General features: G+C 38.4%; 1 protein-coding gene across 2 annotated transcripts in view; it reads left to right on the forward strand.

Moving 5' to 3' along the window:
- The first annotated feature begins 7,756 nt into the window (after nucleotides 1-7,756).
- The window catches only part of LOC133561710 (phosphatidylinositol-3-phosphatase SAC1-B), a 31,835-nt gene continuing 15,290 nt past the window's right edge, over nucleotides 7,757-24,301 (forward strand). Inside the window, exons 1-9 of one of the 2 annotated variants that reach the window (XM_061915178.1) lie at nucleotides 7,757-7,868; nucleotides 11,018-11,115; nucleotides 12,153-12,227; nucleotides 12,291-12,418; nucleotides 13,950-14,099; nucleotides 18,464-18,523; nucleotides 20,519-20,552; nucleotides 21,752-21,853; nucleotides 23,056-23,141. In XM_061915178.1, coding sequence (XP_061771162.1) covers nucleotides 7,840-7,868; nucleotides 11,018-11,115; nucleotides 12,153-12,227; nucleotides 12,291-12,418; nucleotides 13,950-14,099; nucleotides 18,464-18,523; nucleotides 20,519-20,552; nucleotides 21,752-21,853; nucleotides 23,056-23,141 — 762 coding nt within the window. In that variant the 5' untranslated portion in view covers nucleotides 7,757-7,839. Of the gene's footprint in view, nucleotides 7,869-10,504; nucleotides 10,553-11,017; nucleotides 11,116-12,152; nucleotides 12,228-12,290; nucleotides 12,419-13,949; nucleotides 14,100-18,463; nucleotides 18,524-20,518; nucleotides 20,553-21,751; nucleotides 21,854-23,055; nucleotides 23,142-24,301 lie in introns of those variants that run through there. The other variant, XM_061915180.1, reaches the window with a different exon arrangement.

Raw genomic sequence — 24,301 nt, forward strand, 5'->3', positions numbered from 1 at the left:
TTAATGCTTACAGTAAATCTCTATATCAACTTGAGGTTGATATAAAGTAAAAACAAATAAGGTTTAATGCCTTTTCTGTCAAAGACAACTTTGTTTTTTATAGTAAAACTAAAATATGCAGTATTTAGATGGATGGGTGGATGGATGGATGGATGGATGGATGGATGGATGGATAGATAGATAGATAGATGGATAGATAGATAGATAGATAGATAGATAGATAGATAGATAGATAGATAGATAGATAGATAGATAGATAGATAGATAGATAGATAGATAGATAGATAGATAGATAGATAGATAGATAGATAGATAGATAGATAGATAGATGGATAGATAGATAGATAGATAGGATCAATAATGCAGAACACCATTGATTTTAATTATTTAATATTTTTGAGTAATCACATTGAAAAGTATAATAAAATCCCACTAAATATATTTGAGATCCGAAAGGTTCCCCACTCATAAAGTGATGCATTTTTATTAGTTTTTTTAAAACTTTTTAACACTTAAATTTCAAGATCAACTTCCGATGCATCTGTCGATTTTAAGTTTGAACTATTATTTTGGGTTTTTTTATGCCCTTCTGGCATAAAGCATTTTTTAATATTTTTGGAGTAATCACATTGAAAAGTTAAATAAAATCCTATTAAATATATTTGAGATCCAAAAGGTTCCCCACTCCTAAAGTGATGCATTTTTATTAGTTTTTTTAAACTTTTTAACACTTAAATTTCAAGATCAACTTCCGATATATCTGTCGATTTTAAGTTTGAACTATTTTTTTTGTTTGTTTTATGCTCTTCTGACATAAAACATTTTTTTATATTTTTGAGTAATCACATTGAAAAGTTAAATAAAATCATATTAAATATATTTGAGATCCAAAACGTTCCCCACTCATAAAGTGATGCATTTTTATTAGTTTTTTAAAAACTTTTTAACACTTAAATTTCAAGATCAACTTCCGATGTATTTGTCGATTTTAAGTTTGAACTCTTATTTAGTTTTTTTTTATGCCCATCTGGCATAAAACATTTTTTAATATTTTTGAGTAATCACATTGAAAAGTTAAATAAAATCCTATTAAATATATTTGAGATCCAAAAGGTTCCCCACTCATAAAGTGATGCATTTTTATTAGTTTATTTTTACTTTTTAACACTTAAATTTCAAGATAAACTTCCGATATATCTGTCGATTTTAAATTTGAACTATTATTTTGGTTTTTTTTTATGCCCTTCTGGCATAAAGCATTTTTTAATATTTTTGGAGTAATCACATTGAAATGTTAAATAAAATCCAACTAAATATATTTGAGATCCAAAAGGTTCCCCACTCATAAAGTGATGCATTTTTATTAGTTTTTTAAAAACTTTTTAACACTTAAATTTCAAGATCAACTTCCGATGTATCTGTCGATTTTAAGTTTGAACTATTATTTTTTTTTTTTTTTTAAGCCCTTCTGGCATAAAGCATTTTTTAATATTTTTGGAGTAATCACATTGAAATGTTAAATAAAATCCTACTAAATATATTTGAGATCCGAAAGGTTCCCCACTCATAAAGTGATGCATTTTTATTAGTTTTTTTTTTTAAACTTATTAACACTTAAATTTCAAGATCAACTTCCGTTATATCCCTCGATTTTAAGTTTGAGCTATTATTTTGTGTGTTTTATGCTCTTTTGTCATAAAACATTTTAAAGTAATATTTTTTAAGTAATAATTCATTATAACATAGATTTCTTGGTCCTTTTTTTTGAGCAATGGAAAAAAGAAGAAAATAAAGACAAAAGGGAAAAAAAACTGCCTGCATGGCATCTTTGTGTCAACATTGCCACTTTTTCTCATTAGATTTCACCCCATTCCACTTTTTTAAAATGCCATCCATCTTCTTCCGCTTATCCGAGGTCGGGTCGCGGGGGCAACAGCCTAAGCAGGGAAACCCAAACTTCCCTCTCCCCAGCCACTTCGTCTAGCTCTTCCCGGGGGATCCCGAGGCGTTCCCAGGCCAGCCGGGAGACATAGTCTTCCCAACGTGTCCTGGGTCTTCCCCGTGGCCTCCTACCGGTTGGGCGTGCCCTAAACACCTCCCTAGGGAGGCGTTCGGGTGGCATCCTGACCAGATGCCCGAACCACCTCATCTGGCTCCTCTCGATGTGGAGGAGCAGCGGTTTTACTTTGAGTTCCTCCCGGATGGCAGAGCTTCTCCCCCTATCTCTAAGGGAGAGCCCCGCCACACGGCGGAGGAAACTCATTTGGGCCGCTTGTACCCATGATCTTATCCTTTCGGTCATGACCCAAAGCTCATGACCATAGGTGAGGATGGGAACGTAGATCGACCGGTAAATTGAGAGCTTTGCCTTCCGGCTCAGCTCCTTCTTCACCACAACGGATCGGTACAACGTCCGCATTACTGAAGACGCCGCACCGATCCGCCTGTCCATCTCACGATCCACACTTCCCTCACTCGTGAACAAGACTCCGAGGTACTTGAACTCCTCCACTTGGGGCAGGGTCTCCTTCCCAACCCGGAGATGGAATTCCACCCTTTTCCGGGCGAGAACCATGGACTCGGACTTGGAGGTGCTGATTCTCATTCCGGTCGCTTCACACTCGGCTGCGAACCGATCCATTTTTAAAATGTTTTTTCCGTTTTAATTTTTGCAATACTATCAATTTTTCAATATTTGCAGAATGTGTGGCGGTCTATATAATTAAATTAGCACCACCTACTGACACAAAGGTGGAACCTACTCTAAATTACTTTATTTAACTCAAGTCTTTTATAAATAGGTATATAATGCTTTGTATCCTACGTGTTCTGATTGCAATATTCCACAACTAGCCTGATCTTCTCTTTCACTAACTTATTCCTCAGTAATTCCCTATTGTATTTCCTACAATGTCTTAAACATATATACGCTTCTGTTTTGTTCACTTGTTGAAGACATATCACGTGTTTGTTAACATGTTTTAGGGTTGTCATACCCTTCTGTTTTAAAAGAAAGCGCCAGCACTCCGTGTCCATCTGAAAACATGTTCCAGTGGTGACAAAGATATTTTCTAGTCCGAATAAAAGGTATGTGTTTCACCTCAAAGCCCCGCCTTGTCACAATAGACCAACATTGCAGAGAGAAAACAAGGCAAGTTTATTGACTGATGCAAGACAGAAAGAAAGCAGGAGCAGACACATCCCAGTCATGTCTGACGTGCTAAGCCCTAAAATCATCCCAAATACAAACCCCGTTTCCAAATGAGTTTGGAAATTGTGTTAGATGTAAATATGAACAAAATACAATGATTTGCAAATCCTTTTCAACCCATATTCAGTTGAATGCACTACAAAGACAACATATTTGATGTTCAAACTCATAAACTGTTGTTATTTTTTGGGAAATAATAATTAACTTAGAATATCATGGCTGCAACATGTGCTAAAGTAGTTGGGAAAGGGCATGTTCACCACTGTGTTACATCACCTTTTCTTTCAACAACACTCAATAAACGTTTGGGAACTGAGGAAACTAATTGTTGAAGCTCTGAAAGTGGAATTCTTTCCCATTCTTGTTTTATGTAGAGCTTCAGTCGTTCAACAGTCCGGGGTCTCCGCTGTCGTATTTTACGCTTCATAATGCGCCACACATTTTCCATGGGAGACAGGTCTGGACTGCAGGCGGGCCAGGAAAGTACCCACACTCTTTTTGTACGAAGCCACACTGTTGTAACACGGGCTGAATGTGGCTTGGCATTGTCTTGCTGAAATAAGCAGGAGCGTCCATGAAAAAGACGGCGCTTGGATGGCAGCATATGTTGTTCTTAAACCAGTATGTACCTTTCAGCATTAATGGTGCCTTCACAGATGCGAAAATTACCCCTGCCTTGGGAACTAATGCACCCCCAAACCATCACAGATGCTGGCTTTTGAACTTTGTGTCGATAATAGTCTGGATGGTTCGCTTCTCCTTTGGTCCGGATGACACAATGTTAAATATTTCCAAAAACAATTTGAAATGTGGACTCGTCAGACCACAGAACACTTTTCTACTTTGCATCAGTCCATCTTAGATGATCTCGGGCCCAGAGAAGCCGACGGCGTTTCTGGATGTTGTTGATAAATGGCTTTCGCTTTGCATAGTAGAGCTTTAACTTGCACTTACAGATGTAGCGACGAACTGTATTTAGTGACAGTGGTTTTTTGAAGTGTTCCTGAGCCCACGTGGTGATATCCTTTAGAGATTGATGTCGTTTTTTGATTCAGTGCCGTCTGAGGGATGGAAGGTCACGGTCATTCAATGTTGGTTTCCGGCCATGCCGCTTACGTGGAGTGATTTTTCCAGATTCTCAGAACCTTTTCATGATATTATGGAGTGTAGATGTTGAAATCCCTAAATGTCTTGCAATTGCACTTTGAGAAATGTTGTTCTTAAACTGCTTGACTATTTCCTCACGCTGTTGTGGACAAAGGGGTGTACCTCGCCCCATCCTTTCTTGTGAAAGACTGAGCATTTTTTGGGAAGCTGTTTTTATACCCAATCATGGCACCCACCTGTTCCCAATTAGCCTGCACACCTGTGGGATGTTCCAAATAAGTGTTTGATGAGCATTCCTCAACTACTTTATCAGTATTTATTGCCACCTTTCCCAACTTCTTTGTCACGTGTTGCTGGCATCAAATTTTAAAGTTAATGATTATTTGCACACACAAAAAAAAGTTTATCAGTTTGAACATCAAATATGTTGTCCTTGTAGCATATTCAACTGAATATGGGTTGAAAATGATTTGCAAATCATTGTATTCCGTTTATATTTACATCTAACACAATTTCCCAACTCATATGGAAACAGGGTTTGTATAAGAGGCAATTAACTGTTTTTCTCCACAAATCATGGGATGTTCTCTCTGTCCAAAGACCAGGATCAACTTGTCTAGAGAGAAAAATACAAACATTGATGGAAAATGACACACATAATAGTGTTTCTGTTGAATTTAATACACACCGTCGTCGAATAATCTCTCTGTCATTCACTTAAAAACCGTATTTGCCTGCATATCATAGTAGATACTATATTTGATGTGCATTTAAGACTACCCTAGTAAGTGTAAACATATTATAGTTACGCTGTCAATTACAGTTTCCACAAAAACTTTTATCAAGTTCAACAAACAAATATACCGACTGCATCCAGGAACACTCATCATCATCATTTATTTTCATTCCTTTCATGAAAATGCATATAATGTATACAAGCCACGTACAGTTGACACTTTCATTGTTTTTTGTTTTTATACATTTCCATGATTAGAAAGGAGCAGATGGAAGAATACAATTCTTATATTTATCTGCCCCCTTTTTAACACAAATAATTTTAGATGACTTTATAACTGTTCCCTCCACCAACACCCGAACTCCAACATACTTTATAAATTTCCTTTAAACATTTTCACAATGATACGTCCAATCTAAATCAAAATTCAGTTTGATATAATTCCAGTTTTTTCTTTTTATAACTCTTTTTAAATTCAAAGATATACTTACAGCTTTTTAAGTCTTTGTTTAGAGCAGGGGTCACCAACGCGATGCACGCGGGCACCAAGTCACCCATAAGGACCAGATGAGTCGCCCGCTGGCCTGTTCTAAAAATAGCTCAAATAGCAGCACTTACCAGTGAGCTGCCTCTATTTTTTAAATTGTATTTATTTACTAGCAAGCTGGTCTCGCTATGCTCGACATTTTTAATTCTAAGAGAGACAAAAGTCAAATAGAATTTGAAAATCCAAGAAAATATTTTAAAGACTTGGTCTTCACTTGTTTAAATACATTCATTTATGTTTTTACTTTGCTTCTTATAACTTTCAGAAAGACAATTTTAGAGAAAAAATACAAACTTAAAAATAATTTTAGGATTTTTAAACACATATACCTTTTTACCTTTTAAATTCCTTCCTCTTCTTTCCTGACAATTTAAATCAATGTTCAAGTAAATTTTTTTTTTTTATTGTAAATCCATCCATCCATCCATCATATTCCGCTTATCCGAGGTCGGGTCGCGGGGGCAGCAGCCTAAGCAGGGAAGCCCAGACTTCCCTCTCACCAGCCACTTCGTCCAGCTCTTCCCGGGGATCCCGAGGCGTTCCCAGGCCAGCCGGGAGACATAGTCTTCCCAACGTGTCCTGGGTCTTCCCCGTGGCCTCCTACCGGTTGGACGTGCCCTAAACACCTCCCTAGGGAGGCGTTCGGGTGGCATCCTGACCAGATGCCCGAACCACCTCATCTGGCTCCTCTCGATGTGGAGGAGCAGCGGCTTTACTTTGAGTTCCTCCCGGATGGCAGAGCTTCTCACCCTATCTCTAAGGGAGAGCCCCGCAACCCGGCGGAGGAAACTCATTTGGGCCGCTTGTACCCGTGATCTTATCCTATCGGTCATGACCCAAAGCTCATGACCATAGGTGAGGATGGGAACGTAGATTGACCGGTAAATTGACAGCTTTGCCTTCCGGCTCAGCTCCTTCTTCCCCACAACGGATCGATACAACGTTCGCATTACTGAAGACGCCGCACCGATCCGCCTGTCCATCTCACGATGCACTCTTCCCTCACTCGTGAACAAGACTCCTAGGTACTTGAACTCCTCCACTTGGGGCAGGGTCTCCTTTTTTATTGTAAAGAATAATAAATACATTTTAATTTAATTCTTCATTTTAGCTTCTGCTTTTTCGACGAAGAATATTTGTGAAATATTTCTTCAAACTTATCATGATTAAAATTCAAAAAAGATATCCTGGCAAATCTAGAAAATCTTTAGAATCAAATTAAAATCTTATTTCAAAGTTTTTGAATTTCTTTTAAAATTTCTGTTCTGGAAAATCTAGAAGAAATAATGATTTGTCTTTGTTAGAAATATATCTTGATCCAATTTGTTATATATTCTAACAAAGTGCAGATTGGATTTTAACCTATTTAAAACATGTCATCAAAATTCTAAAATTAATCTTAATTAGGAAAAATTACTGATGATGTTCCATAAATTTTATTTTTTTTTTTTTCAAAAACATCCGAATTAGCTAGTTTTTGTCCTCTTTTTTTCGGTTGGATTTTGAATTTTAAAGAGTCGAAATTGAAGATAAACTATGTTTCAAAATTTAATTTTCTTTTTTTTTTTCCTGTTGTCTCCTCTTTTAAACCGTTCAATTAAGTGTTTTTTTCATCATTTATTCTCTACAAAAAACCTTCCGTAAAAGGGAAAAAAATGTACGACGGAATGATAGACAGAAATACCCATTATTTTATATATATGGATTTATTTATTGAAGGTAAATTGAGCAAATTGGCTATTCCTGGCAATGTATTTAAGTGTGTATCAAACTGGTAGCCCTTCGCATTAATTAGTACCCAAGAAGTAGCTCTTGGTTTCAAAAAGGTTGATGACCCCTGCTATATACTGTGATGATTAACTTGGGGGATGACTGTATTATGCTGATATATTTGTACCATGAATTGATTAACGTGGACCCCGACTTAAACAAGTGTAAAAACTTATTCGGGTGTTATCATTTAGTGGTAATTGTACGGAATATGTACTGAATTATGCAATCTACTAATAAAAGTTTCAATCAATCAATCAAAAACCCAGGAACACTGAACGTGCAGCCTCCACAACATAGGTGGCGCTGTAGCAAAAAGCTAAGGGGTCTGAACCTGCAGCCTCCACAACATAGATGGCGCTGTAGCCAAAAGCAGCCTCGTTCACGAAATGCTCATTTCTCCTCACGGCGGAAGTAGACGGGGTGTCAGCTGATACGTGACGTCACGGAGGTTCACCCGGATGAAAGATGGCTAACACCTATGACACTTTTCTTCTGTAAGTAGCGAGAAATGTTGCCAAATGTACCTTTAATTTGTTTCTGTGTGCCGGTCACGACTTGCTCTACTTACTGACTGACCAAGGACTCAGCCAAATAGGCCAGTCGGTGCTCTTAATCCTGTACTGCAACCTTTACGTCACGGACCCTACGACGGGGGCTAATAGCTTCCAAACCAAGTACTTTTTCATCATTACGTCATCATTAAGGAACACTTTTAATGTCTACTTCATCATTTAAGAACACTTTTAATGTCTACTTCATCATTTAGGAACACTTTTAATGTGTACTTCATCATTTAAGAACATTTTTAATGTGTACTTCATCATTTAAGAACACTTTTAATGTCTACTTCATTATTTAGGAACACTTTTAATGTGTACTTCATCATTTAAGAACACGTTTAATGTGTACTTCATCATTTAGGAACACTTTTAATGTGTACTTCATCATTTAAGAACACTTTTAATGTCTACTTCATCATTTAGGAACACTTTTAATGTGTACTTCATCATTTAAGAACACTTTTAATGTCTACTTCATCATTTAGGAACACCTTTAATGTGTACTTCATCATTTAAGAACACTTTTAATGTATACTTCATCATTTAGGAACATTTTTAATGTGTACTTCATCATTTAAGAACACTTTTAATGTGTACTCCATCATTTAGGAACATTTTTAATGCGTACTTCATCATTTAAGAACACTTTTAATGTGTACTCCATCATTTAGGAACATTTTTAATGTGTACTTCATCATTTAAGAACACTTTTAATGTGTACTCCATCATTTAGGAACATTTTTAATGTGTACTTCATCATTTAAGAACACTTTTAATGTGTACTCCATCATTTAGGAACATTTTTAATGTGTACTTCATCATTTAAGAACACTTTTAATGTGTACTTGATCATTTAGGAACAGTTTGACGTGTACTTCATCATTTAGGAACAGTTTTAATGAGTACTTGATCGTTTAGGAACAGTTTTAATGGGTACTTCATCATTTAGGAACAGTTTTAATGGGTACTTCATCATTTAGGAACAGCTTTAATGTGTACTTCATCATTTAGGAACAGTTTTAATGTGTACTTCATCATTTAGGAACATTTTTAATGTGTACTTCATCATTCAAGAACACTTTTAATGTTTACTTCATCTTTTAGGAACACTTAATGTGTACTTGATCTTTTAGGAACCGTTTTTAATGAGTACTTCATCATTTAGGAACTCTTAATGTTTTACTTCATCATTTAGGAACAGTTTTAATGATTACTTGATCATTTAGGAACAGTTTTTAATGAGTACTTGATCATTCAGGAACAGTTTTTAATGAGTACTTGATCATTTAGGAACACTTTTAATGAGTACTTGATCATTTAGGAACACTTTTAATGAGTACTTGATCTTTCAGGAACAGTTTTTAATGTGCATATGATCATTTATGAACACTTTTATTCTGTACTTCATCATTTAGGAAAAGTTTTAATGAGTACTTGATCATTTAGGAACAGTTTTTAATGAGTACTTGATCATTTAGGAACAGTTTTTAATGAGTACTTGATCATTTAGGAACACTTTTAATGAGTACTTGATCATTTAGGAACACTTTTAATGAGTACTTGATCATTTAGGAACAGTTTAAATGAGTACTTGATCTTTTAGGAACAGTTTTAATTTGTACTTGATCATTTAGGAACAGTTTTAATCCGTACTTCATCATTTAGGAACAGTTTTAATGAGTACTTGATCATTTACGAACTGTTTTAACGAGTATTTGTTTATTAAGGGACAGTTTTAATGAGTACTTGATCATTTAGGAACACTTTTAATATGTACTTGATCATTTAGGAACACGTTTAATGAGTACTTGATCATCTAGCAACAGTTTTTAATGATCACATACACTCCATGTGTTGATCACATACACTCCATGCCACCAACTATGTGCACATAGACGCCATTCTTTGGATTAAAGGATTACAAATGCTTCATGAAAACACACCATTTGAAATATTCTGACCCGATCTCAGAAGTTTGGATGAAAATGTAATCCCAATATAGACGCTGGTTTATGTTGATTGTCATTCAGATTGTATGGAAACACTTCTGGCTAAGTTCCTGTATAAATCATCCTTTTTGTGCATGTTTTTCATGTCAGATATACTTTGGTGGTGGTGGTTTATTCAACATGTACTCAAGAAGGGTGTAATACTGTTTATTCAACATGTTCACAAGTAGCGTGTAATACCGTTTATTCAACATGTACTCAAGAAGGGTGTAATACTGTTTATTCAACATGTACACAAGTAGTGTATAATAATGTTTATTCAACATGTACACAAGTAGTGTTGAGTTTGTTGCTCTAAAACAAGACTAAGAAAAATAAAAGGATGATCTGGTTTGTCGATGGAACAATAATAGAAGGGATCCAGTTCTTGTCTTAACAAGCTGTTTTATTCAGGACCTTACAGCTATGCTAAGTGCTAACTGCTAGCCTCAGACATGTACACATAATGTTGTACTACAAAGATGCAAAACAGCCCGTATTTATAACCACGGGGAGGTCACAGAACAGGTCCATTTCTAAAGAGGTAAAACAAAAGTAGTGAACCGAAGAAAACAACAACGTCGGACAAGCAGACACAACGCCTTGTGTTTACAGCTGAACCTACTCAAGGTTTGTGTTGCACTTGTCAAAGTATTCTGATTTAAGGGTTGATGTAGGAAAATGCTCGTCATAATGGGATAATTTGTTCTGTGTCCATGTACACAGTAACTTTTTAATCAGTTGTGATCAGATTAAATATATCTTGTGCATGTGCGCGTGAAATAGAAGTTTTCATGAAAACTGTTTTCTTGAGTCCTGGTCTCTGCTCCACTTGGGTAACATTCCACCCTGTCTGAACAGGACTAACGGGTTTGTCAAGTCTGCCTCATGAAATTGTCCCTGGCATCATGAGAAGGGACCAAAACCACCATGAGTTTTTCAGCATGTTCATGTTTTTTGAAGACAACAATATTTGTAATCAGAAACAATTTTAGGAATATTTTGTCTAAGGTGTTTTGGGCCCTTGGAAGTCCGGGGGCTTAAGGCAAGTGTGTGTGTTTGCCTAGTGTAAAGTCTTGCTTTTTTCCTGGTCAGGCACACCACACCTGATACCTTTTACCTGGAGGCAAGTGACCATGGCTCTGGGGACGTGTTGGCCATCGATAGGGTGTCAACCGAGATGACTCTCACCGGTAGGTTTTTGTACTGCAATACTCACGCATCGTTTCTTTGAGGGGTCGTTCAGGTTCACATCTTGAAACCAAATCTTACTCTTGGGCTTTGAATCCAGTTGTTTGACCTCATTTATTCTTAGAAAGGAGACGTTTCTGACACTAACTACTAGGGGTGTGGGAAAAAATCGATTCGAATACGTTGTGCGATTCAGAATTGATTCTCATTTTTAAAAAATCGATGCATTTTTTATTTTAATTTTTTTAATTTTATTTTTTTGTTTAATCAATACCATAACAATGCAATCCAATTCCAAAACCAAACCTGACCCAGCAACACTCAGAACTGCAATAAACAGAGCAATTGAGGAGACACAAACACAACACAGAACAAACCAAAAGTAGTGAAACAAAAATGAATATTATCAACAACAGTATCAATATTAGTTATAATTTCAGCATAGCAGTGATAAAAAAATCCCTCATTGACATTATCATTAGACATTCATAAAAATAAAATAAGAATAGTGTCACAGTGGCTTACACTTGCATCGCATAAGCTTGACAACACACTGTGTCCAATGTTTACACACAGATATAATAAATCATATTTTTGGTTCATTTAATAGTTAAAACAAATTTACATTATTGCAATCAGTTGATAAAGCTTTTTTTTTTTTTTAATCTACTACTCTGCTTGCATGTCAGCAGACTGGGGTAGATCCTGCTGAAATCCTATGTATTGAATGAATACAGAATTGTTTTGAATCGGAAAAATAGCGTTTTTGAATCGAGAATCGAAACGAAAAAATCGATATATAATAGAATCGTGACCCCAAGAATCGATAGTTAATCGAATCGTGGGACACCCAAAGATTCGCAGCCCTACTATCTACTCTGTCCGTAGTTGTATCCTGCTTCCCAAAGTACATTGCAACTCCTGAGCATCACTTTGTGAAACCTTTACAGTTTTTCAAACGGTGCTACAGTGATTGGATTAGGTAAAGTAGTTTTCTTGACCAGTCGTTGATGCTCGCTCCTGTTCTTGCCTGCTGCAGTAAAGAAGGACATTCCTGCATCAGCCGAGACCAGGCCCATATGTGGAGTCATGGGGACCGTGCGTCTGGTGGCAGGTAGTCTCTTTTACTGATTAACTGGGTTATTCCACACAATCTACGTCACCGTGCCTTTTTTAGGTATGTACCTGATTGTCATCACCAAGAAGACCAAGGTGGGCGATCTCTTTGGCCACGCCGTATGGAAGGCTTTGGATTTTGACATCATCTCCTACAAGAAGACAATAATACATCTAACAGACAACCAGGTAGAGGTTTACTTTTGGTGTACAGTCTATAGTCACTATTTGTGAGGGCCCCCTGTGAGAAGCAAATACACGCAAATCATTCAGATGTAATTAAAGGGGAACTGCACTTTCTTTGGAATTCTGCCCGTCGTTGACAATCATAAGAGACACATAGACAAAAGTTTTTTCGTTTTTTTTTTTTGCATTCCAACATGTAAAAATTGTCTCATTTTTGGTGGCTAGCAATGCAGCTAACAGGAGCAACTCTTAATCACTTTAAAAATGCATTCAAAAAGCGTCAACAATACTTAATTTACCCTCTGTATGTCAGGCTTGTCCTTGGCAGTTTGTCTATGTTTTAGTTTTTTCCTCTGCATTTGTCTTTGTTTCCTGTGTGTGTGTGTGTGTGTGTGTGTGTGTGTGTGTGTGTGTGTGTGTGTGTGTGTGTGTGTGTGTGTGTGTGTGTGTGTGTGTGTGTGTGTGTGTGTGTGTGTGTGTGTGTGTGTGTGTGTGTGTGTGTGTGTGTGTGTGTGTGTGTGTGTGTGTGTGTGTGTGTGTGTGTGTGTGTGATTTCCTGTCAGCGCTCTTATTTTGTCTGTTTCCTCTGTTTCTCCCTGGGCGCAGTTTCTCCTCAACTGCGGCTGATTGGCACCTGGCCACACCTCTTGTCAATCAGCCCACTCCCATTTAGACCTGTTTTTCTCCTCCATTGAGGGCTGGATTATTGTCGTTGCTACCTGTCATGTCTTGTCAAAGCAGCGTTGCGGTAGGCTATCTTCGGTAGCTTATTGTAGCTTACTGTCTTTTGTTCCCTGCTTCCAGTTTTGTTTGTTCACAGCCGAGTTTGTTATCCGCCTCGTGCGCGCTATTTGTTTGTACCCTTTTGTTCGGTTTTTGCCTTAGTGTTTTATTAAATCATGTTTACCTGCAAAATGCCTGCCTCCTTCTCTGCATCTTGGGGTTTGTTACCAACAAATTGACAGGATAATCCAGCCCTGACTGGAGGAGAAAAACAGGTCTAAATAGGAGCGGGCTGATTGACACCAACTGTGGCCAGGTGCCAATCAGCTGCAGCTGAGGAGAAACAGCGCCCATGGAGAAACACAGGAAACAGACAAAATTAGAGCGCTGACAGGAAATACTACACACATACACAGAGGAAACAAAGACAAATGCAGAGGAAAAAACTAAAACATAGACAAACTGCCAGGGACAAGCCTGACACTGTAAGCTGTATAATAACCAAAGTGTAGCATCATTGTTATTGTAAGAGTGAACACTGAGCAACTCTTTTTCCAGCATAGTAACACAACGGCATGCTACAGTAGTGGCCGTAAGCTAGCTTTTGAGTTTGTAATGGAGCATATCTTGGATGAAGCAAAATTACTCTTGCAAAACAACCAAGTTAAGCTAAACTTTGGGAAACAGTCATACACACGTCAAGGTTAAAGTTCACCAAGAACATTTACTGAACCTTTAGGACTGAATGGCATTTTTATGTCGAGCTGCACTTACATGGAATGTTGATTGCTGAATTTCTATCCTGTTCCAGATGCAAGACAGCAAGATCTACTTGTCCATGATCAACAATGTCCTCCGTACAGCCAGCTTCTACTTTGCAACAGACTATGATCTTACCCACACTCTGCAGCGACTGGCCAACACCAGTCCTGAATTTCAGGAGATGAGCCTCCTGGAGAGGGTAAGTGAATTGTCCAGTCTGTCAAATAGTTGGGCTCTAAAGAAGTCCTCTGCAGCCCGTGGAAAATGCACATCTTAATCCGATCGTGTTTGGTTTTTGAAAAGTCGGACAAATACACCTGGATTATGCGATTGGAAACCAGATCTCTCGATAGCCGGAGAGGACCCTTTGTATCACGCATGCTCCTGTCTCGAGGCGTGTGATATAACACGGAAGCATTCAATAGGAAGATGGCAACAATTGTAATGGAGAGGAGAATGTTTATTTGCTTCACAAATGAAAAGAACACAACATTTTCAAGTACATCAACCATAGCAAAAAAGAAAGATTTATCTAATAAGGCCACCAAGGAAATGTAAAATGTTGACATAATTTGGACTCCTGCACAAAACACAAGTGAGATGAACGACAATGAAGCAGGTGTATTTAAGGTGAATGTTAAAGTACACAAACCTTTTCACGTTGCATTTGTGTACTCCAAACTGGTGAACAATAACTCTCTATTCACACAACTGGCAAGGTAGTCCAGAACAATGGCAACCTTCATCTGCAACAGTAACAGCCGGGGCACAAGATAATCCAGAACAGTGGCAACCTTCATCTGCAACAGTAACAGCCGGGGCACAAGATAATCCAGAACAGTGGCAACCTTCATCTGGAGCAGTAACAGCCGGGGCACAAAATAATCCAGAACAGTGGCAACCTTCATCTGGAGCAGTAACAGCCGGGGCACAAGATAATCCAGAACAGTGGCAACCTTCATCTGGAGCAGTAACAGCCGGGGCACAAAATAATCCAAAACAGTGGCAACCTTCATCTGGAGCAGTAACAGCCGGGGCACAAGATAATCCAGAACAGTGGCAACCTTCATCTGGAGCAGTAACAGCCGGGGCACAAGATAATCCAGAACAGTGGCAACCTTCATCTGGAGCAGTAACAGCCGGGGCACAAGATAATCCAGAACAGTGGCAACCTTCATCTGGAGCAGTAACAGCCGGGGCACAAGATAATCCAGAACAGTGGAAACATTCATCTGGAGCAGTAAAAACCGGGGCACAAGATAATCCAGAACAGTGGAAACATTCATCTGGAGCAGTAACAGCCGGGGCACAAGATAATCCAGAACAGTGGCAACCTTCATCTGGAGCAGTAACAGCCGGGGCACAAAATAATCCTTCATCTGGAGCAGTAACAGCCGGGGCACAAGATAATCCAGAACAGTGGCAACCTTCATCTGGAGCAGTAACAGCTGGGGCACAAAATAATCCAGAACAGTGTCAACCTTCATCTGGAGCAGTAACAACCGGGACACAAGATAATCCAGAACAGTGGCAACCTTCATCTGCAACAGTATCAGCCGTGGCACAAGATAGTCCACAACAATAATAAACCTCATCTGGAACAGTATCAGTCAGGCCACAAGATATTCTAGAACAGTAGCAACCTTCATCTGGAACAGTATCAGCCGGGGCACAAGATAGTCCAGAACAGTGGCAACCTTCATCTGGAACAGTAACAGCCGGGGCACAAGATAGTCCAGAACAGGTGCGACTTTCTTCTGGAACAGTTTGAGCCGGGGCACAAGATAGTCCAGAACAATTGGAAGACATTTGAAAAAACTCTGCTGCTGGAGTTTCTTTACTTGGGACCTGCCCCTGCTCAGATACATTCTTGGTAGTAGCGTCATGTTCTTAGCACAATGTTTCATGAATTGATTAACTACCATGAATTGATTAACATGGACCCCGACTTAAACAAGTTGAAAAGCCTATTGGGGTGTTAGCATTTAGTGGTCAATTGTAGGGAATATGTACTGTACTGTGCAATCTACTAATACAAGTTTCAATCAATGAATTCTTGATGCTCTCTGCTATTTAACATATTGCCCTTAGAGACCTAGTATTTTTGTCAATGTTGCAGTACTGCAGAGCTAGCCCGTTTACTTGGAAGGAGCGCAGATGCCTTGTTTTGCTGTGACATCATAGGTCAAGCAGAAAAGCCGTACATGTATCTGCGCTAAAAGGAAATACTGTAAGTGTACGGGAGGGAGGCCCACGGCTTATGACCAGTAGTCGCATTAGAGAATGTGCCTGGACACTTATCCGTCACATGTCTGTGTGAAAATACAAAAAAGTGAGCTATTTCAGAAAGCACACAAATTTAGTACATGGAAACTTAGTGACGAATAGGTAGGTACAGAATAATGTTATCTATCTTAGATTATTTTGGAGCCCAGAGGTTTTGTTGGCCCACATTACCTTAGTTCCACTAAAAAGTCCCTCGCCACATCACACTTTTTATCCGGGAAATGGAAATTCAGTTTTTCTGAACTTAAAATGAGGCTGTCGTGAATCACACAACTGAGTTTTTATTGAAGGGGACGCGGTTGTTGGCATAGGTGTGATGAAGGTACGGTCCCTTGTCCCTTTACTGGAGCCAAGGGATGTTTCAGCTAGGCATAGGCGATATTGGAGATAGAAGCATTTGGAATCTTCAACTGATGTGTGTTTTAAGAGCGCAACACATGGCGGTGTCACTGGCTCCGCCCCTTCACTCAGCGGCTGTGACTCTGCTAAGATCACCTCAAAGAGGTGACGGCCAAAATGTCATGGAGGTTCTCACTAATATGACGTCTTGCTAGCACTCGCTGGGTCGCATCCGCCAAGGTGTTGTGAAAATCCACAAAGCCCTGGTCTTTTCCGCAGCTGAATACTGTGCCCCCCACCAAGCCATAAACAACGCTCTTCCGACCATAACTGGCGACCTGAAAGCCAGCTCCATGTTCAACCTGCGATTCTAGAGCAGTGGTTCTCAACCTTTTTTCAGTGATGTACCCCCCGGGAAAAACATTTTCATTCAAGTACCCCCTAATCAGAGCAAAGCATTTTTGGTTGAAAAAAAGAGATAAAGAAGTAAAATACAGCACTATGTCATCAGTTTCTGATTTATTAAATTGTATAACAGTGCAGAATATTGCTCATAGTGGTCTTTCTCAAACTATTTGGGAAAAAAAGATGTAAAAATAACTAAAAACTTGTTGAAAAATAAACAAGTGATTCAATTATAAATAAAGATTTCTACACAGAAGTAAAGTGCCCTCTTTGGGGATTGTAATAGAGATCCATCTGGATTCATGAACTTAATTCTAAACATTTCTTCACAAAAAAAATAAATCTTTAACATCAATATTTATGGAACATGTCCACAAAAAATCTATCTGTCAACACTGAATATTGCATTGTTATATTTTTTTCACAGTTTGTGAACTTACATTCGTATTTTGTTGAAGTATTATTTAATAAATCAATCAATCAATCAATCGATGTTTACTTATATAGCCCTAAATCTTTAGTTTCTCAAAGGGCTGCACAAACCCCTACGATATCCTCGGTAGGCCCACATAAGGGCAAGGAAAACTCACACCCAGTGGGACGTCTGTGACAATGATGACTATGAGAACCTTGGAGAGGATGAAAGAAATGGATGTCGAGCGGGTCTAACATGATACTGTGAAAGTTCAATCCATAATGGATCCAACACAGCCGAGAGAGTCCAGACCAAAGCGGATCCAACACAGCAGCAAGAGTCCCGTTCACAGCGGAGCCAGCAGGAAACCATCCCAAGAGGAGGCGGAACAGCAGCGCAGGGATGTCCCAAGCCGATACACAGGCGAGCGGTCCATCCTGGGTCCCGACTCTTATATTTATAAAGGATTTTTAAATTGCTGCTATTTTTAGAATATTTTTTCAAAATCTCACGTACCCCTTGGCATACCTTCAAGTACCCCCATTTGAGAACCACTGTTCTAGAGGGTATTGTCCCGGCCAGTCAGCGACGAGAGGCCATTACCCTCTCCCGAGCAAGGAAAGTGGGAGACATGACTGCACTGTCCAGGACTGTTCCATCCAAGACTCGGGAGGCGCTATTAGAGAAGGGGAAGTGCCACTCCGACAATGGACTATGCTGAAGCGCATGCAAACTTGAAATCATCTTTAACGAAGTGTGTCATGGTAAATGGAGCATTATATGCGTGTGGGGAGACAGAGCAGACACAATCAGCAACTGCACCCTGCGTGTACCACCTTCGGACTGCACCCTCCGAGTACCACCTTCAGAGGCTGGCCTTCTCCATGTGGTGTCTGAGACAAGGTACGCTACTGAGCTGGACATCTGATGATGAAGAAGAAGAAGAAAAATAATCCTTCAAGCGGTGTGGCTTCATAGCTTACTAAAGTAGTATGAAAACATTGACAGGTTTTTGAGTTTTGACTTTTTTGGATATAATAATATGCTATATTATTACAACTATTATTATTATTTCTAATGTATCAATCATCAAAGAAGCGTTTGACCTTTCATTTCAGGCAGATCAGCGTTTTGTTTGGAATGGCCATCTGCTGAGGGAGTTCCTTGCACAGCCAGAGGTGAGAGTTCATCAGGGAATTGTTTTTTTTCCTTAATAGAGGATGTATCTGCAGTGCTGCACTTTGTTATTGCGTTGGCATTGAGAGCATGGCAGTTTGACCACTGGACACAATTAGTGATGCACCATATACAGTGTACACGGTGTGTGCGCGTACACTATATATATATAATATATATGTATGGGGTGTAACAGTACACAAAAATTACAGTTCGGTACGTACCTCAGTTTAGAGGTCACGGTTCGGTTAATTTTCGGTACTGTAAGAAAACAACAAAATATAAATTTTTTGTTATTTATTTACCAAATTTGTAAACAATGGCTTTATCCTTTTAACACTGGGAACACTATTATTATTCTGCCCACATTAATCCACATTAAACTCCCTCAAGTTTTTGTTTTGATTAAATAAAATGAAAAAAACCTTTCTTCTACATATAAAAAGGGCAACATTAAACAGTTTCAAGTCAACTCATCATGCTTAGTTTATTACAGCATTTAGGAAGCCTGTAGTTAACTTTTGTTATGTAAATGTGATATTTTTATCAACATGTAATAGCAGGGACCCTGCCATTCAAAACTAGGCTGCTACATTACTAATGATTAATGTAACTATTGCTGAAAAAATAGTACAATAGCAATAGGAGAGACTATTCATCCCTGAACACCATGGAGTTCAATGAAATAACACACGCACGCACACACACACACACACAGAGCAAAATGAGCTAACGTTACTCTAAAAGTTAATTAGCCTTCACCTCAAGCCTATACTGCGAGCTAGCTGAGCTGCAGTTTAAGTTTCTAGAAGGTCAACGGGCTCATAGTGATGTTTGTAATAGTTGTGACTGGGAAGTGTTTTTTATAATTTGGGGAGAGTACCCTGTCCGCTGCTCCCCTGCTAAACAAATATCTGCTCGACGCTGAAGCATTGACTACATCGCTCTGAATACGCACTGCTGATTGGCTTTGTATGTAACCAATCAGATGGTTGTGTGGGTGGTACAATGCTTGCTGCTGAGACAGAGGCAGAAAGCAGAGCAGCTTGTGAAGACTTTTGCTTACAAACTCGTTCGTTGCCGTACCGAAACGGTTCAATACAAATACACGTACCATTACACCCCATATATATATATATATATATATATACACTGACCCTGTAAATGTGAAGTATATGCATTGGTATGACCACTACTGCCCCTGTAAATGGGAAGTATCCGCATTGGTATGATCCATACTGCCCCTGTAAATGTGAAGTATCCGCATTGGTATGACCCATACTGCCCCTGTAAATGTGAAGTATCAGCATTGGTATGACTCATACTGCCCCTGTAAATACATAGTATTGAATCCACAGCCACATGAGTAGTACGGCCTAAGTATCAAAGAGGAGAATAAGTGATTATTACATTTGAACAGAAGTCTAGGTAGAAACATGTTCAAACAGCAAGGTAGCAGATATGTCATTAACAATAGTTTTGATCAAATAATAGGATGGGAAATGATGTTACTGCTTACATAAGCTGCCAATTGAGGAGCCCAGTTTGAAATAATCATTTAGATACCAAATATTATATAGCGATAAATGTTGGCTGAATTACAGATTTGATCATTCCTTCTGTGAGATCAGGTAAAGATTACCTTGAGCACACTTAGTACAAATGATTCTTTTCATCTTATTGCATTTGTACACTAAGTAGGACCTCATAATTATCTGTCCAATAGTTATAGTGGACCCAATGATGACACCCAGTACTGTACCAGACTACTTTTACAAGTAATACATGTACTGCTTGTTTTCCAAACAAGATGCAGGCTTGTGTAAAGCGGAAGACCAGGTCTTGTAGCCTTTTGTCCTTAGTGCAATGTAACAACTGCTACACATGTACTGTATGATGTATTGAAATATGGCCCTCTTCTTTCAAAGATGACTTTCAACTCAAGAACATTGAAGACACACTAATAAAATCTTGTTTTTGTTTTGTCTTTCTTGTAGTTGCACAAGTTTGTATTTCCTGTCATCCATGGATGTATCCTTTTGTTGTTGTCAGACAGTTTGTATTTCTCTCCACTTTTTTGTCTTTCTGGCTATGTATTACAATTAATGAGTACTTTCTTAAAGGCGCAGGGCTCATTTGTATGCCAACACAGAATTCTTGTTTGTAAAACCTTTATTTATTTATTTATTTTTATTTTTTTCCATTTCTGATTTTTATTTTATTTTTTTATTTTTTTTTACATTCTATCTTTCTCTGGCAAATTAAAGGTGGAATTACAAAGCAGGGAATGTTGATATCTTGTATGGGGATAAATGTGCAAATCATTAGATCAGACACTTCTTTTCCTCACTGCATGGCCTAACTGCCCCGTGTACGTTGTATGTTTCACATCAACTCACCTGTCTGTAATCAACTCACCTGTCTGTACGTTGTATGTTTCACATCAACTCACCTGTCTGTACGTTGTATGTTTCACATCAACTCACCTGTCTTTACGTTTTATGTTTCACATCAACTCACCTGTCTGTACGTTGTATGTTTCACATCGACTCACCTGTCTGTATGTTGTATGTTTCACATCGACTCACCTGTCTGTATGTTGTATGTTTCACATCAACTCACCTGTCTGTACGTTGTATGTTTCACATCGACTCACCTGTCTGTATGTTGTATGTTTCACATCAACTCACCTGTCTGTACATTGTATGTTTCACATCTACTCACCTGTCTGTACGATCTATGTTTCACATCAACTCACCTGTCTGTATGTTGTATGTGTCACATCAATTCACCTGTCTGTACGTTGTATGTTTCACATCAACTCACCTGTCTGTACGTTGTATGTTTCACATCGACTCACCTGTCTGTACGTTGTATGTTTCACATCGACTCACCTGTCTGTACGTTGTATGTTTCACATCGACTCACCTGTCTGTACGTTGTATGTTTCACATCGACTCACCTGTCTGTATGTTGTATGTTTCACATCGACTCACCTGTCTGTATGTTGTATGTTTCACATCGACTCACCTGTCTGTATGTTGTATGTTTCACATCGACTCACCTGTCTGTATGTTGTATGTTTCACATCGACTCACCTGTCTGTACGTTGTATGTTTCACATCAACTCACCTGTCTGTAATCAACTCACCTGTCTACATAATCCTTTTTCCAGTAGGTCTGATCCTTCTCACTTTTCATGTCATTTTCTTAACACACCTTTTTCCTAGTCATCACCATGAAGTCCAGTTGTATCAACGGCAAAGTCTTTGACTGGACTATTATCTCCAGGAGAAGCTGCTTCAGAGCTGGTGTGCGATACTACGTTCGAGGTAACGATACTGTGACCTAAGTAATGATACTGTGACCTAAGTAATGATACTATGACCTAAGTAATGATACTGTGACCTAGGTAATGATACTATGACCCTCGGTAATGATACTATGACCTAAGTAATGATACTGTGACCTAGGTAATGATACTGTCACCTAGTTAATGATACTATGACCTAAAGTATTGATACTGTGACCTAAGTAATGATACTGTGACCTAGGTAATGATTCTACGTCCGAGGTAAGGTCATTATGATGACCTAAGTAATGATACTGTGACTTAAGTAATGATACTGTGACCTAGGTAATGATACAATGACCTAGGTAATGATACTGTGACCTAAGTAATGATACTATGACCTAAGTAATGATACTGTGACCTAAGTAATGATACTGTGACTTAGGTAATGATACAATGACCTAGGTAATGATACTGTGACCTAAGTAATGATACTATGACCTAAGTAATGATACTGTGACCTAGGTAATGATACTGTGACCTAAGAAATACTATGCACAATTTTCATCCAAATTTTTGTCATCTGGTTGTTTAACACTCTCAAAGTGAGCTTTAAAATGTCTTTTTTAAACAATAAATCTGATCGTTGACATATGAACTACTTTAAAATATGTATTTTTTTTACATTAAATCTTATCGTTCACATATGAACTAAATTAAAATGTATTTTTTTTACATTAAATCTGATAGTTCATATATGAACTTCTTTAAAATGTGTTTTTTAAACATTAAAGCTGATCATTAACATATGAACTTCTTTTTTTTTAAAATGTTTGAACATTAAATCTTATAGTTCACATATGAACTACTTAAAATGTATTTTTTAAACAAACTTGATCATTCACATACAAACTACTTTAAAATGTCTTTTTTGAACATTAAATCTGATCATTCATATATGTACTACTTTTAAATGTGTATTTTTTTAACATTAAATCTGATCTTTGACATATGAACTACTTTAAATTGTCATATTGAATAAATAAAACTACCTTAATGTGTTTTAATACGCGTATTTAATACTTGTACAAGACACAGTTGATTAGGAGGAGTGAAAGTGAGAGGAGAATTAGCAAAAACATGAAACATAAGCACATGGTATCCATAGCGTATTTACACTCGTTAGCGTACAATGGTGGACTGTTGTGAGATGCCACTCCTTCAACAAGTCTTTCTGGCCAGGGATCGACTCCGAGGGCCATGCTGCCAACTATGTGGAGACGGAGCAGATCGTGCAGTGCAACACTGCCAAGGCTTCCTTTGTTCAGGTGACCTGAAGTACAATACAATGATTATTCCCGTTAGCCACCTCCTACTTGTTGTATTTGACCATTTGGAATGCATTAAAAAAGGAAAACCTATGTCTTACAAAAAGATTGAGAATGACAGACTACATTCAGTTCCCTGTTTATACACTGAAATAGTTTGACCATAACATTTGATTTTGGATGTGTTTATATTGATCTGATTGAATGTTGGATAGATTTGAGCAGGAGGGCGAGAAAGAAGAAAACACACCTTGTCCCACTTATTGCACTTTCTTAGCTCCACTAAGAAAGGAAAGAGAAAACATGACACATAACAAAACCACGCCCCACTTAGCATGGGCCACGCCCAGCACGACACATCCAGGGTGTCAAGACTTTTTTGCAACTTAATGCCAAAAAAACGGAAATGCTGATTATCGGTCCTGCTAGACACCGACCTCTATTTAATAATACAACTTTAACATTTGACAACCAAATAATAAAACAAGGTGACTCTGTAAAAAATCTGGGTATTATCTTCGACCCAACTCTCTCCTTTGAGTCACACATTAAAAGCGTTACTAAAACGGCCTTCTTTCATCTCCGTAATATCGCTAAAATTCGCTCCATTTTGTCCACTAAAGACGCCGAGATCATTATCCATGCGTTTGTTACGTCTCGTCTCGATTACTGTAACGTATTATTTTCGGGTCTCCCAATGTCTAGCATTAAAAGATTACAGTTGGTACAAAATGCGGCTGCTAGACTTTTGACAAGAACAAGAAAGTTTGATCATATTACGCCTGTACTGGCTCACCTGCACTGGCTTCCTGTGCACTTAAGATGTGACTTTAAGGTTTTACTACTTACGTATAAAATACTACACGGTCTAGCTCCAGCCTATCTTGCCGATTGTATTGTACCGTATGTCCCGGCAAGAAATCTGCGTTCAAAAGACTCCGGCTTATTAGTGATTCCTAGAGCTCAAAAAAAGTCTGCGGGCTATAGAGCGTTTTCCGTTCGGGCTCCAGTACTCTGGAATGCCCTCCCGGTAACAGTTCGAGATGCTACCTCAGTAGAAGCATTTAAGTCTCATCTTAAAACTCATCTGTATACTCTAGCCTTTAAATAGACCTCCTTTTTAGACCAGTTGATCTGCCGCTTCTTTTCTTTCTCCTATG

This window comes from Nerophis ophidion, linkage group LG11 (assembly GCF_033978795.1).
Source record: "Nerophis ophidion isolate RoL-2023_Sa linkage group LG11, RoL_Noph_v1.0, whole genome shotgun sequence".
Lineage (NCBI taxonomy): Eukaryota > Metazoa > Chordata > Actinopteri > Syngnathiformes > Syngnathidae > Nerophis > Nerophis ophidion.